Source organism: Morus notabilis, unplaced genomic scaffold, assembly GCF_000414095.1.
Source record: "Morus notabilis unplaced genomic scaffold, ASM41409v2 Scaffold557, whole genome shotgun sequence".
NCBI classification, from domain to species: domain Eukaryota; kingdom Viridiplantae; phylum Streptophyta; class Magnoliopsida; order Rosales; family Moraceae; genus Morus; species Morus notabilis.
This window is the reverse complement of record NW_010363043.1, coordinates 2553-18554: the sequence shown is the minus strand read 5'-3', so window position 1 is coordinate 18554 and position 16002 is coordinate 2553. Positions and strand designations below refer to the sequence as shown.

Below are 16002 nucleotides of genomic sequence, written 5' to 3'. Positions count from 1 at the left end.
TCAGTAGGGAAGAAGGCTGGGTTTTCCTTCCATCGAGGGGATCACGCTTCCGTTTGAGTGAGGGCCGGATAATCCATTATCGACATGGGGATAGGTCTGATGTCGGCGTCGTCAAACTTTCCGTCATCACGATATTCGTCTGACTCAAGAAACAACTACGTTTTTATTTTTGTTTTTCACGTTTTTTTAAAAAAATGAAAACGATTCTAAAATGGCGTTTGACACAATTAAAGATAAAAAACGAAAATGAAAATGATTTTTTATTTTAGTATAAAATGAGAGAGAAATGAAGTCATTTTTTTTATTTTTTATTTTTATTTTCTCCTCTTTTAGAAAGACATTAATGAGTTTTTTTTCATATTAAAAATAATTTATTGATAAAATTACTAAACGTATTTTTAAAAATAATTTCTGTATAGAATTAAAAACGTTTTTATTTCTATTTTTATAAAAAAAAATTATTTTAAAACGAATCTCAAACACATCTAATGTTTTTTATTTATTTATTTAAGAAATATAACTGGGGACAAAGTGAGGAGAAATAGAGAGAAAATGCTACGTTTTTTATTTTTTATTCTTCTTTATTATCAATTTAATTTTTACTTCTTTATGTATTTAATTTGAATTGAATGTTTAGTTGACTTTTAATAGGATGCTACGTAGGCCCTTCAGTTAGATCAATAGACAAACCGGACAGAAAGGACAATTTGAGTTATTTTGTATAGATTAAGGGGATGTTTAGTTGAAGGATTCAAATCATAAAAAATACACGTAAATTGAAAATAATTCTAATCCATGAATCAAACGTCTCCTAAGAGACGTTTTGGATTGTTTTGAAAAATTAAGGGACATTTTAAAATATATATATATATAATTAATCCTTAAAGCTATTATGCTCTTCTACACTTTTTTCCATTTTTTAAGAGAATATGCTTACATTTTTAGGTCTCGTTTAATTCACAGATATGAGTTTTTAATTTGAATTGAGATATAATTTTATATAAGAACTTTTAACTGTAACAGAAAAGTTAAATGTGATTTTTTGTAAGAACTTTTAACTGTAACAAAACTATAATTGAAAACTTAAATCGGTGAAATGAACAAAGCCTTAGATCGTGTTTGGCATTGATCTCATTTTTATTTTTCACGTTTTTCAAGAAAAAAAAATGAAAACGTTTCTAAAATGGCGTTTGACGTAATAAAGACAAATGTAAATGAAAACGATTTTTTTGTTTAGTGTAAAATGATAGAGAAATAAAAAACAATTTTTAGTCGTTTTTCATTTTTTATTTTCGTTTTCTCATCTCTCGAGCATAAAGAAAGAGAGATGGATATTAATGAGTTTTTTATACTGAAAATAATCTCTTGATAAAACTCTTATACGCATTATTAAAGATAATCTCTGTTTGAGATTGAAAACATTTTTATTTTCATTTTCATATAAAAAATAAAATTATTTTAAAACGAGTTACAACACACATCGTTAGTTATTCATTTCATAGAAGCTGAAAAAGCGCAGACGAAAGTGCTGTTATGGCGGAAATTTTTCAAAACATAAGTTGGACTATTTTTTTGAAGTTGGATACGTTAAAGAAGGAAGCACAGTTGTTAAAAAAACAAAAAAAGAAGGGTGGCATGCTACAATATTTATATCTCTTTGTATTTATGCCACAGATAATTTGTAGTTTAGATTTATGCAATGTTTTATTGACTTTTAATTAAGGGACCAATTGACAGAGATTTTATTTTTACTTTTAGTCAATAGAAGAAGAGAAATAAAAGTCGCGACTTTCTCGTAAATATTTTTAAAAAAATGAGTCAAATACATTTTTAAATTTTATAATAAACAATAAAAGTGTTAGAATTAAGTTTGTAATGCTTTAATGACATCATGGTATGAATTTTAAAATTTACTTAAAATTGCATATTTTAGAAGAATCATTCTTTGGTTTGACTAGAAGTTGCTTTGAAAATCAAAACACTTTTAACAAACAATTCAAACACTTTTTTTTTTGTTAATAAACAATCCATACACTTTTAAAAACAGTTTTTGGAATTAGGAAGACAAAAATAGCTTTTAAGAACCTAATTTTTGGGCTTTTTTTATAATTAATTTTTGGGCTTTGTTTTCTACAAATTTGAATGTCCAATATCAGTGGTACAAATTTGAATCTCCAATATCAGCGGTACAAATTTGAATATAATTTTTTTTTTTTTTTGGAATTCTTCAAAATTTCTCAAAAAAGAAAGAAAATATATTAAGCTTGAGTTTATCCCGTTTAAAGTAAAATTAGCTTTCTATGGAAGAGATATCTAATAGTAGCGTGTCCTTCCAAACATTATTGATCAAAATAAAATCTAAATAAATAAAAAGATAGGTAGAACAAATAAAATCATAAAAATGTAATGGTTCATAAGTACGTAAATCTGTAGGTACTTTTTATACCCTATGAAAAAGATTCTAGATTAAAAAAAGAATCTTATAGTTCAACAAAAAAATAAGAATTTTTTATATACTTCGTTATTTCCTTTAAATATACTATTTAAATAATATAACTTTATTTTTTGCATAAAAATGTCCCCCTACTTCTCAATACAAACTACAAGCCAATTAATAGCTTTACAATAAAAAGGACAAAAAATATAGAACTCTACATGTTTAGTGCATAGTATTGTATTGTATTATATAGTATTGTATTACATTGTATAATTTTTATACAATATGGTGTTTGGTTGGTGGTATTATCAAACATTATACTATTTTAACTATTGTAATCCATTTACGTATTAGTTTGTAATAATATAAAATTTAGGCATAATCATAACTTAATTCTACTTTAATCGTGATCCAAACCCAACATTTGGTGGAAGCAAGGGAGAAAATAGAGTTTCTATATAAGATTTTTTTTTTTTGAAAAAAAGAAAAATAAAAAGAAAAATGGGGTCAAATTGTAATTTTCAAAAAAGTAAGGGGCAAAAATATAATTTTGAAAATTTTGAGGGGTCAAAATATAATTTTAAAAAATTGAGGAGTCAAAACATAATTATTTAAAAGTTCAGGGGTGAAAATATAATTTTTAAAAAGTAGGGATAAAATGTAATTTAAAAAACTATAAACCCAACATGTCCCGAAACTTGACTCCAACGTCAGTCCTAAAATCCAACCTCAAATCTTAATATTTGTAAAATATTTTATATATTTTTAATATGATATTTTAAGTTAAATTTCATAATAAAGTCGTATTAAATATCACACTCCGCATTGTATTAATTTTAAATCTCGTATTAAATTATATATTGTATAAATGTCACTAAATATTATATTATTGATAAAAATATAATAAGTGTTCATACGATGTACCAAACATGCTCTAATGGCTAATATCAAAGTCATATCAGGTAAAACTAAAAGAGTTCAACCCTTTTTTTTTTTACTATTCTCTGACTGCTCAACTCGCATTTCATGATGCCTCTCAATTTCTCAAATTAATGTCGAGACATCTATCATTTTCCTTCCCCCAAGCGTACGCTTGATTACAATAATCAGCCGAGTAAAAAGAGAGAAGAAATATTGCAACTATTCCCCAATCGCATTGAAAAAAAAAACCCCCATGTTCTCGATGGGACATTTTGACTATAACCAAAGTAAACCCAAAAATCGTATATTTGGACCACATGATACTAGGGCCAATACTAGATCTGCATACTAATACCCTACTGGACCACTCTGCGTATTGGTCGCATTGCCGGGCAAGAAATTATTGAGTTTGTTCTTGATATATAAAATTTGTCCTAACTCGTACAAAAGAAAATGTGGTTATGAATCTAAAATGCAGAAAAAAAATATATGATGGGAGGTCTTTAGCCTTTAGTTTTTACCTGTTAAATGTCGAATTGTACGGTTGTCATTACATGAGATGGTGTCATGGTGACACCTATAGGCCGACAGCAAGAGCCCAGCCCAAACACAGCCCATTGGATACTTATCCTGCGGTGATAAAAAACCAAACTCGATCTCTACGACCAAAAATAAAGGGGAGATGCACTAAACAACATATTTTATAGGTGCATTTATAGTATACAGCATATTTTTTTTGAAATTGTCTCAAATTATTGAAGCGGTACATGTATATTTTTTAAATATATATATTTTAAAATATGTATAATGTAGAAAGATATTTATAATTTATCTAAACACCTATATACATATTTTAAGAGAAAATATACATATTTTTAAAAGAAATATACATATACCGTTCTAATCTGGTATCAGATTGGACACTTTACCTATTTTTTAAATTCTAGTAAATAATAGCATATTTAAAATTCTTTTCTGGGAACAGATGATTCTTTCACAATATACCCTTTCTTTTAGCGTTTATTCTTTCCTCACATACCCCTTCAGACAGCCCCATCCACGTTTCTTTCATTTTCTCTCTCCTCTCATTTTCTTTCTCACGCGTAAGACTGGTAATTCGGGTAGCGTCACGACGACATGACTTGAAACCCGCACGAAGTTAGTGGGTTTGTGTTTACTATAAATGGGTTTGGGTCATAATCGGGTTGACATAATTAACACGATTAATAAATGAGTTGGGTTAAAGTTGACCTCCTAACACGAAGTGACACGAATTGACACGATTAACTATATGTGTCATCTGCAATCTAATGATATGTGATATAACATGAAAGTTTACATGACATATTAAATACAAATTAGGTGAATTTTAATATTTGTAGGAAAAATTCATTTATTTTTCTTAATGGAAAAGATAAATTGACAAATAAACATGTTAAACTTGTATTGACCGTATTAAATAAGTCATTATTATATTAGTTATTTATTCAATATATTAATTTAAACGGGTTATATGGGTTGACACGATTAATACGATTAATAAATGAGTCGTGTTTGGGTTGATATTTTTGCACGTTTAATAAACAAGTCGCGTTTGCGTTGATATTTTCTAACACAATTAATAAATGAGTTGACACGAACACATCCCACTAATACGAAGTGACGCGTGAGTCACCATCTCTGCCCCAGATGATGACTATGTGGTGCAAAAAAATTTTGACAATGACGGCAAGTCGTTTGACGATATCTCTCTTACCGGTTTCGCCGCAGGTCAAACCACCGTCGCACCGCCCATTCAAAAGCTTGGAGCTCTTTTCACAGTCGTTGACTTTGATCATTTCTTCGTTTCGTGATCACCTCCATCTCCGCGAATCTTGCTCTCCCTCCGTCGAAGGGGGCGCTCATCATTATTCCAGATCGTGCATCTTCACTAGAGTATTTACTAGTAAGTACTCACAGAATTCAAGTTTGAATCTGGTAAAACTGAAATTCATATTTACATATGAGTTTGTGATTGTGATATGAGAATAATTTTGTTTTGGATTTGTCTGTTTTTGTGTTTAGAATCTGGTAAATACTATATTTACCGATAAATACTTTAGCAGTTAGAAGATTAAATATAGTAAATATTGTATATACTTGAAAATACTATAGTAGTTATAAGTTTGAAGTTGGTAAATATTGGATTTACTAGTAAATACTTTAGTAATTTCAATTTTAAATATGGTAAATATTATGTTTACCAGTAAATATTTTAGTAGTTACAAATTTGCATCTCGTAAATATTGTAATACCTTTAAATACTTTATTAACTACAATTTTGAATATGATAAATAATGTATCTACATGTAAATACTTTAGTAATTACAATTTGGAATATGCTATATTTACCGGTAAATACAATGTTTAATGGTCGCCGGAGACGGTGGCGAGATCTTTGAATAAATATGATATTTACTAATAAATACGGTATTTACTAGTAAATACAATGTTAAACGTTCGCCGGAATCGGTACCTGAATTTTTGGATAAATATGATATTTATTAGTAAATAAAAAATATGATATTTACTATTAAACATAGTGTTAAACGGTCACCGAAGTTGGTGGCCGGATTTGCAGGTAAATATGATATTTATTAGTAAATATAATTTTTATTGGTAAATATGATATTTACTTGTAAATACAGCATTAAACGGTTGTCAGAGTCGATGGTCGGTTTTACGGGTAAATATGATATTTATTAGTAAATACGATATTTGTCAGTAAATACAGTGTTAAATGGTCACCAGAAAACAGTCACAGGTCGCCAAAAAATGGTCACATGTTGTTGAAAAATAGTCTACGGCCATTAGCCGCTAGTCCCGGCCATGATGGACTTGACTAAAATCTACCCATTTTAAAAAATATGTTATAATTTAGTATTTTTTTAAAAATAAATGTTTAGGAGAGATGAGTAAGGTGGAAAAGAAGGTTTAGGAGTATTTTTAGATTTTTAATAATATTTAAAACTTAAAATATTAAATTAGGCTATAATTTACTATTTTTTAAAAAATATACTACAATTTACTAATCACTTATTTATTTCCTCATCCAAAAATAAACTACACATAATACAGAAGAAAAAAATGAAAGAGAAATTTTTTTTTTAAAAAATCTTTATAAAAGGGTAGTTTGCAATTATGCCATTCACGCAGGGAATGTGGCAAGATCCTGCCAAAGCTAGAATGGATTGAAGTGTCCCATTCCCGGGCTCTGTTCCAATCAAATTGTAATCTCCACAGAATTGTCTCACTCCAATGAGCTAGCAGTTCAGTGTTCTGAGTGTGCCTGTGTTTGTGGGGTAGTTTTTTTCTTCTTTTTTCCTGGTACCCAGAAATAAGTGCTTCAATTAACTCTTTATATTTAGCAAAAACAAAAAGTGCTTCAATAACTGCATGATATTTGAGATCATTTCCGGTACGCCAACATACCGATATAATTGTCCGTTAAATTTATATAAAATCACATAAAAATCGAAATACGCAGATTTAATAATTAAAAAAACTTAACTTACTGATACGTCAGACGTACTAAAAAATTTCCCATCAATTTTTCTCACTTTTACAATTGCCCAATATGACACAAGAGTTAAGGCTGTCTCCTTTGTAGTTAATAGCCGAATAACTCTTTGGCCCTCTCTTCTAATTCCCAATGATTTCCATATATATTTTTCAGGTCCCAATTTGTTTGTAGATTTATTTACCGTATGCTTTTATAACAAAATAATAATAACAAGAAAAAGGGAAAGGCAAATGGGCAGTAACATTGAGTGCCTAATATGCACCCTCATATGATTATTATGTGAATTATGAACAACTTTTAACAACTTACTAAAAGGACATGCATTTTTTTATACTTGTATTTTTGGACTTGCTCATTGCTGTAGGATTTTTTGAGGGTAAGATTTCTAATATCCCCTCTAAATTTAGCTTTGGTTTTCCAAATTATATAGAATAGCATCTGGTTACAACTTACAACTAGACTAAAAAATCCCTATGAAATTTTGGACCATGATAGATGGTCAAATAGTGGACCAGAGGGAAAGCGCATGGCCTATGAAATGAACTTAAAGGAAATAGAAATTCCCAATAGAAGTAAATATGGGTGTTTAGATTTACTTGAGAAATTTTCTATAAAACATGCAATATGTTTGATTAAGTAGAATCTTAATGGGAATAGACCACACACACACACAAAAAAAAAAACTAGAGTCTTAATGGAAAGATGATTGGGTTTTGTTGACAATACAATGTGCTTATAATTTATATCACCGCACGGACCAAGCTGCCTTATTCAATGTTAAATGCTGGAAAATAACAAGAAGCTCAATAGGTCAAAAGGGGAGCTTAAAGAGAGCACTGTCCATAAAAGAAGAGAAGATGTTGGCTTATATACTCATCAACAATCCCTACGGTATCATTGTCTTCTTTTTTTTCCCTTTTTCTTTTTGGGTACGCTACAGTCTAGTATGCGCCAAACTTCCAAAAGCAAAGAACAAAGAGGAGCAACAAAGACATCTCAAACAAAATCAAAAGATACTGTCCCCCAATTTCAACGCTCGTTCCCCGCCTTTCACCTTTCATTATTTTCCCTTTTCTAGGTACGTCTTTGGTGGATCTAATTTGTATCCAAAATCCTTTCTAATCTTCTCTTATGCCTCCTTTATTTTGATAATGCGTCTAAATTCTATACTTTATATTTGGATTCTCTGTTTTTTTTTTTTTTTTCATTTTAACTTATTTTCATCGCCACGTTTTCTTTTACACTTGTGCGACAATATTTGAGAATGTGTATAAGAATCACATATTTACATTAGAATAATGCTAAAGACAGTTACTCAAATTTCAACGATTAGTTGATACACAAAAATTAAAATTTGAGTTAATGCTCTAACATTACTCTTTACATTTATAAACCTTATGTGCTTTAGTAAATTTGCATCATTGAATCCTTACCGAATTCTCACGAGGAAGGTATATATATATATATATATGTATATCTTTATAATATGGTCAAGGTCAAGCATATCAATATGCATCCAAATAAGCTTACTTCGCAGTACTCCGACATTCACGGTACAACAAAATTAAACGCTTCTATATCATTCAATGCTCAGCAAGTAAACCAAACAGGAATCATAATTTCAGTAAGAAATCTAAAGAGCTTCTGTTGTTCAATAGAGGAGAGAATAAAGAAATCAATAAAATAGGAATAAAAGAAATGGTAGAAAGCACATGCGGTCCATTTTGTGGTTGTCATTTTCTATATCAAAGACTATGAAGTGAGATCCTCTAGGCCATATAAAAAAAAAATTAAAATGTTAGGCAATTCTTTAACTAAAATTTGAAGTTATGAATGCATGGTGGCCCCAATATTGAACGAGCAAAAAGACAGATTGGATATTTAAATGAACCCGTCAATTAATACGCATATGATTTAACTCATTGATCGGAGATGCAAATAAGAATCATAAAAACCCGAACTTAAACAACCATGCACAAAATTTAAAAATATCTCAATAACCTAACTAATTCATCTCTAGTTTTGTCAAGCTTCGATTGGAAAGGAACAATATTTCATTTCCCAAAAGGCATAGGACATCGAAGACTTGAGCTTAATTTCTGGTTTATATACATACATACATATATATATATATATATATATATCCTAGTGTTTTCACCGTCTAAGCTTTGACTAGGTAGGCCTTTGTCTGATCAAAGAAATGACTTTCTCCCTTAATGTGGAGGCATGAACATGGCATATTTAATACCAAGGTCTAATTTTACATCATGTGTAGCTTTTATTGACTTTTCCCTTTCAAAAGGGACACTACAGTTGATAAGGGTTTTTTTTTTTTTTTTTTTTTTTTTTTTTTTCGGTCTTAGAAAGCATTTTTATATAGAAACACATAACAAAATATACAAAATCCATGAGCTGATCGATCACAATGGCCTACAAAAAGAGGTAACACTATGATCCATAAGTGAATTATATCCAAATAATTATTGCCTGTGAGAGAATTTGTACACTTAAATACCACAAGTGCAACTCACTCCCACCAAACTAGAACTCACCCTGTGACTATCATTTTTTTTTTTATAAACACAAAAATAGAATACACAAAACTTAGAACAGATCGGGGCATTGAGGAAGTAACACCATAACCTGATTATAAACCCTCTAAAAAGGAATTGAAAGCTCAAACATAATGCAAAAAACAAATAAAAAAAAACGTGAGCTGGATAAAATCTGTGGAAACAAATGATGTTTTTCAGTCATTTCCAACCAAAAAAATGAGATCTGCTAGTCTTCCTCAAGACACCCTCCTGAAGTAATTTTGGTGACTTGAAGTTGAAGATCACCTACATTCGATAATGATAACAAAATGAATGTCTAGGTGTAAGGAACACACAGAAAAAGATTTCCAATACTATTATGTGGTCTTAAAGGGGGATGTAGAGTTCTTATTCTTATTATTATTATTATTATTATTATTATTATTATTTATTTCTCTCGGGTAAGAGGGGGATTTAGAGTATTGGCACATTGGTCTCGTTCGTTTTACGGATTTGAGTTTTTAATTCGAGCTGAGATGTGATATTTTTGAGAGCTTTTAACTGTAACAGAAAAAGTTAGATGTGACATTTTTTGAGAGCTTTTAATTATAGAAACCTGAAATTAAAAACTCGAATCGATAAAATAAACGAGGCCTGAATCAATTACATTTGTTACGACATATACATTATTATTATGAGAAAAAAAATATTATAGTAAAAACCTGAGTTGTCATTTAAACCGTTGAAATGAATGAAGCAGAATATTAACCCATTAAAGGCTTGTTTGTTTCGTATACTCAAATTTAAATTATTAATTCTGTTATAGTATTTTTTTCTTATAAAAAATTTAAATTTTAAACATTAAAATCAAGAATATGAAGCAACACATTTGTTACCACGTACACATTATTACGTCACATAAAAACAACAAGCTATGTGATCTAACAAAAAAGAAGATGATAAATTTTTTACTAGTTAAATAATCGAACGTGATATATTACAGCTGGACACCTGGTCTTGAACGCAATTTCAAAACACAAGGTCGTAGAAAAGGAAACTCTTCGAACGAGGTCAAAAATTCCCCTCTAAATAATAATGATGAAATTAGAATCCCAAAAATTCTAGTGGCCGACAACCTGTTTCTCCCGGCACATGCAAACACAACACCCTTTCTCCTTTCTAATGGATCCTCCTCCTGATAATACTCACTTTCACTTATCTGTTCATTTTTTTCTTTTCTTTTCTCAATCCAAAATTTTTAAAAAAAATTATTTTCATAAATACTTCATAAATTATGTATTATGTCTTAAAATGTCACCTGATTTTTCAAAAGAATTTAAAAAAAACCCTTGATATATAAAAAATCATTCAAAATACCTCTTCCATCCACTTTTATCTTTTATTTTAACAGATTTTACTGACTGACATGTTAAAGATTAATTAATGACATTAAATAAACATTTGCTCACATGGCATGCTTAAAAATTAATTAAATTCTAATTAAATAGATAAAAATAATTACTCTTGAAAAAGATAAAAAATAAAAATATTAGAAAACATTTATTTCAAAACCCAAATCTATCTCTTTTTTCCTCTTCTCTCTTCGTTGGCGAGCTGGAAGCGACAAATTTGGCCCGACGCAACTACAGTGATAAGGGCTGGCGGGCTTGGAGGTGGCTGTTCTAGAGGGGGAAGGCGTGGCACGGACAGCGACCACATGTGCTTGCAAATTAACACTAGAGAGAGGTTGCATCATAGCCGCATTTCTAAATAGTGTTGGGACTCTGAGGCAAACAACAACATTTTAAAACACAGGCATAAATGCATATCTGTGCAAGAATGATAAAATGGGAATCGTCTACGCAATGGTTGAGTTGTATAATTTACTCATGAATGACAATGGAAAGTTCAAAATACCTAATAACATTTTCAAATTTGATTTGTGATAGTTGTTAATTTGGTTCTGAATTTGTGGAACAGCTTTTTGACAATGGGACTTTAGGCAAAGAACAACATTTTGGAACACGGGCTTTGGTGCTCGACGTTCGCACGGAAAAAGTACGGCCAAAGGGCAGCTGTTTTTGGGTGGGTTGATTGTGTGTGACAATTGATTTTAAGGTTTTCTAAAAATAATTTTTTATCAGTTTTTTAATATCTAAACATATAGATTTAATTAGAGTTTAACAATTCACGTTTAATAGTATGCCACCAAAAGTGGACGGAAGGAGCTATTTTATCTATTTTTTATAGATTAAGAGGTGCCATTTTAAAAATTTAAGAGACATTTTAAAATAAGGTATATAATTTAAGAATATTTATGAAAATAATCCTTAAAAAAAGGATATCTATATTTATTATTATTACATTTAACAAGTGTATCACCAAAGCGGATTCTTTTACTAAAAGAATTTCAAATAAAGTACGATTCTGTGCCACTGTTTGCCATGTCAAATTGCATGCTTTCTCATAAATATATAATGATAGGCAAAGAAACCTTTGATCATTATCCCCTGCCTTGGCATTATAAGCTAGATGAAATAAATATTATGGCTTCATTTTTTAAATCTTTTTGTATTTTTCAGGTAAGAAAAGGTACTATACGGAGAGTCAGATCAGAAAGAGAGATATGCAAACCATCTCTTGCTCTCAATTTTCCAAACCCAATACGATCCTCCGAATTACATATAATTAGGTTGGAAAAATGCAGAGATGGTAGGCAATCTGACTAAAGACATAAAACTCTTATACAATATATGATATATTTATTAAGAATAAAATAAAATTAAGGGAAAAAAAAAACCCGGTTGGGTTCATAGGAAAAGGAGAAAGTGGAGCTAAAGCTAGTTGTAGCTAGCGAGGAATGGTGATGAAATCTGCACTCGTTGTGTGGGCCCTCATCTTCTTGGACAGAGGTTCCGGCGACGACGAAACCGACGACGCCACGGCCCACGAGTCGTTCGAGCTGTCGGAGCTAAACGACACGTCCATGACGCCGTTTGGGCTGCCTGGTACGACGACGACACCAAACTTGCGCTTCTTGGATTGGCCAACGTTCGCGGATGCCAATTCCGAGATGAGCTTACAACAATCCTCTGCCTTGTCCTGTTTCAGGAACCAGGTCTCGAATCAGAAAAAAATTGGCAAAAAGATTGAAACTTGGAGATTAAAATTAACTACAATTTAAAGTGGCAAAATGATATTGACCTTGTCGATTCCGAGAATACCCAGAAGTTGGTTTTGGAACTCGACTTGAAGGCAGGGCTCTATGCTATCCACAACATGCAACATTGTAGCTGTAGCCACTATAGATGGAAGGAAAGACATGAATCTTGAATCTGCACAATATTGTAAAGTGTAATGGTTGAGAACAGGAATGAGATAAGTTCATAATTATGATTAATATTCAAAAAAATTAATCTCCAATATCTTCTCAAATCTCACCTGATATGAGAAAGAGAATAATGTTCTCACATCTCTTGAGAATTTCCCAACAGAGATGGTCTTTTAAGCCAAGCCTCTTAATGATATAATCAAGAAACGAAATTGGAGTAACTGGGTTCATCTTCCATTCGAGTGTTGAGAGCACCAGGAGCTCCATTCTCTTAATCGTTTTCGCTTCAAACATGAACTTACTCTCTTCCACCTAACCACACAAAAAACGATTCATTTTTTTCTTTTTCAATTAATTTTCAAAGACTTTTAGGCAGATCCAGAAAAAGGTTCATACGAATTATAATGAAGAACTTACTTGGAAGTCTAAGAGAAGAGGCACTTCGGTCTCTTCCACTTTGGCAGCAAGAGAGAGACAAGCCACAGAAGCGAGGTGGGTCATCCATGGCTTCTCTCTCTGAAACTCGAAGCTGAGGAGAAACCTGTCCAGATAATTAACGGCGAGAACCGCAGTGAGAGCGGTGAAAGAGTAGTGGGCAATGACTTTAAGCATCCAATCAATGGCTTCTTTGCGAGCCTCGGCGAGAGGTGGGTTAGTTTGAAGTTTAATATTATAATCACACATTTGGTTCATCATTTTCTTCTCTTTAGAGAGCAGAGAGATTAGCTCTTCGTCATCCCAGACAAGGTCTTGCTCTAGCAAGATTATTGGAGATGGATTTGGTTTGTGTAATGAATTATTAAAGCTATGATAACTGATCTCCTCTACTATATATTCCTGATCTTCTTGGGAAAAGTCCGCTAATCTCATCACTTCTTCTGAGCAGTAAAGAGCTGCGTCCAAGTTTGAGTCTTGCTGGTGATGACGAGCCATCTTCTTCTGAGAAGAAGAGGTTTTGGCATGAGTTCATTATAGGCCTAAGAAGACGAAGAAGATGAAAGAGAGCTTAGGCATCTCTCCCTCTCTCTCTCTCTCTCTCTCTCTCTCTCTCTCTGAAATGAAAGAGTGGGAGTGGGAGGGGACTGACCAGAACCCAAAGGTTCAAAGAATGTGTTTTTATTTTGTGGGGTTTTCTCCCTTTTCCTGAGAGTGTGTGTGTGTGTGTGTGTGTGAAGGTTTTGTTTTATTGGGGGCTAATTGGCCTTAGGAGTAAGACCACCAAAACGTGAATCATGGGTCATGCAGCACAATAAGTCGACACGTGACGTTTGTACCTCTCCCTGCAAGGACATCCTATCTTTGGGTCCCACTCGATAATTTACTATGCTGTGCAGACCAAAAAAGAGTCGCTGAATATTCTCCGCCGTGGGATCAAGGACCATGATCATCTTTATATAATGAGACGGGAATAAAGGGTGTTTATAGGTTGCAGAGAGTAAGAGAGGTGAAAATAATTGCACCGGAAAAGATAGTTTCGGTGTTATTTTGGTATTATTTACTTTTTTTTATTCTTTTTTTCCTTTGTTTTGGTAAGGACCTTGACGATTGACAATCTTCTATTTCTTTTCCCTCCATTTTTCCTTTTTCCTTTTTTTTTTCCTTTTTTTTTCCTTCTGGATTAGTCACTTTTTTTGCTTCAGAGAGTGGGTGAATAATGAATTGGCTTCTAGCTAAAAAAAAAAAAAAAAGTGGGTGAATTGGCGCAGGCGGGAGCACCTTACACATACCCCAAGACATGAAAATAACGTCTGATGCAGTGATGATGGACAGAGTATATAAGAACATGCCAACATGGTATGATATATTGTATACTGTATAGATAATAGATGTACATAACCCGAATTATTGTAAAAAAAAAATTGTATATGTGTTTAAATAGTAGATATATCACCAAAAATATACATCGCGAGCAAGTAAAAAAGAATTTATAAAACTAATGTTTCTAAAGTAAGGAGAAGAATTTTCTTAATAGAAATTGAGCTGTCAATTAATTTAATTTAATTTGGAATTTTCAAAATTGAAAATGTACGACTAATCAGATTTACCACGTCGGTGATCAATTTCACATGAAAATTTAGAGAGGTAGGTGAGAGTCTTATCACACCATGCCCCACGACAAAATCTCAAATCAACGAAATCATTATTGCAGATTTAAGAGTGATCCATCTTTAAAAAAAAAAAAAAACAATAATAAGTCGAATTTTGCTGCCATATCTGACACAAGCCACAGGTTCAACATTGTGATAATACTAGATGCACAGTACCATGCATCATCTAGTTACCACTTATATTATGGGCTACGTGAGAAGCCCACGCCGAGAAAACAAGAACAACTTCATAATAGACACGCCTGTCAATTGTCACTTGTTGATTAGCTCTAACAATTCAGTTATACTTCTTATTGAACATCTAAATCGTTACAAGTCATATTAATTACCTTAATTCCTCTCTTACCAGCTGTCCGTATAGGAATTACACATTACTGATGACTAGAGTACTACTAGTCGCTTAGTCCAATATTCAACGTTAGCAGTTTTGAGGAAACTGCCAAAATTTAAAGACGATTTCGGCATGCACGTGCACGGAGAATTAGCTCAATATACTGTTGATATATATATACACATATATACACACACACATATATTCTGATATCGGTTTTCGGGGTTTATTCTTATATTTTCTGATCACCAGGGATTAACTGTATTTACGATCTGGTATATTTTGGAAGTATACACTTTTTCCAGCGTAATTTACTTGCCCAAGAGAGAACAGATCATCAAGCTGGGACAACTCAGTTGGTCTTTTTGTAAAACGAAAGAGGGACTTTGTACACTTACACTCAACCATAAATGTTGCAACAGTCCAGCATCGATTACGGCAGATAATATCAGAAACTTTGTATACATATATGATATATATATATATATATATTATTTCCTTAAATTTCCTCAGAAGAAAAGAAGAAAAAAAAAAAGAAAAAAAACTTTTCTTTTCGTGTCAATACATGGAAAAAGCGGCATAGTGTACTGTACGTGTAGTTCACAGAGCCTCTTCATCTGCAACGAAGCGTTGCTTTCTTTTCTCTTTCCTTTTCGTTTTTCTTCCTTGTTATTACTCTTTAATCTTTATAGGTTATTTCTCCAAGAAATGAAGCTAGCTAGAGAGAATGAAAAAAGCGTGAGGAATGGAGAGAGAGAAAGTGATTAAAAGCTTTGCT

General features: G+C 31.7%; 1 protein-coding gene across 1 annotated transcript; it reads right to left on the bottom strand.

Annotated features, from left to right (window-relative positions):
• Positions 1-12009: 12009 nt before the first annotated feature.
• On the bottom strand, positions 12010-13923 carry LOC21390200 (cyclin-D3-1). The gene is made up of 4 exons (XM_010103360.2): positions 13203-13923; positions 12896-13097; positions 12659-12789; positions 12010-12556 (listed from the first exon to the last, which is right to left on the bottom strand). The coding sequence occupies exons 1-4, from the start codon at positions 13716-13718 to the stop codon at positions 12305-12307; spliced, it is 1101 nt and encodes a 366-aa protein (XP_010101662.1). The 5' UTR covers positions 13719-13923; the 3' UTR covers positions 12010-12304.
• Positions 13924-16002: the final 2079 nt, after the last annotated feature.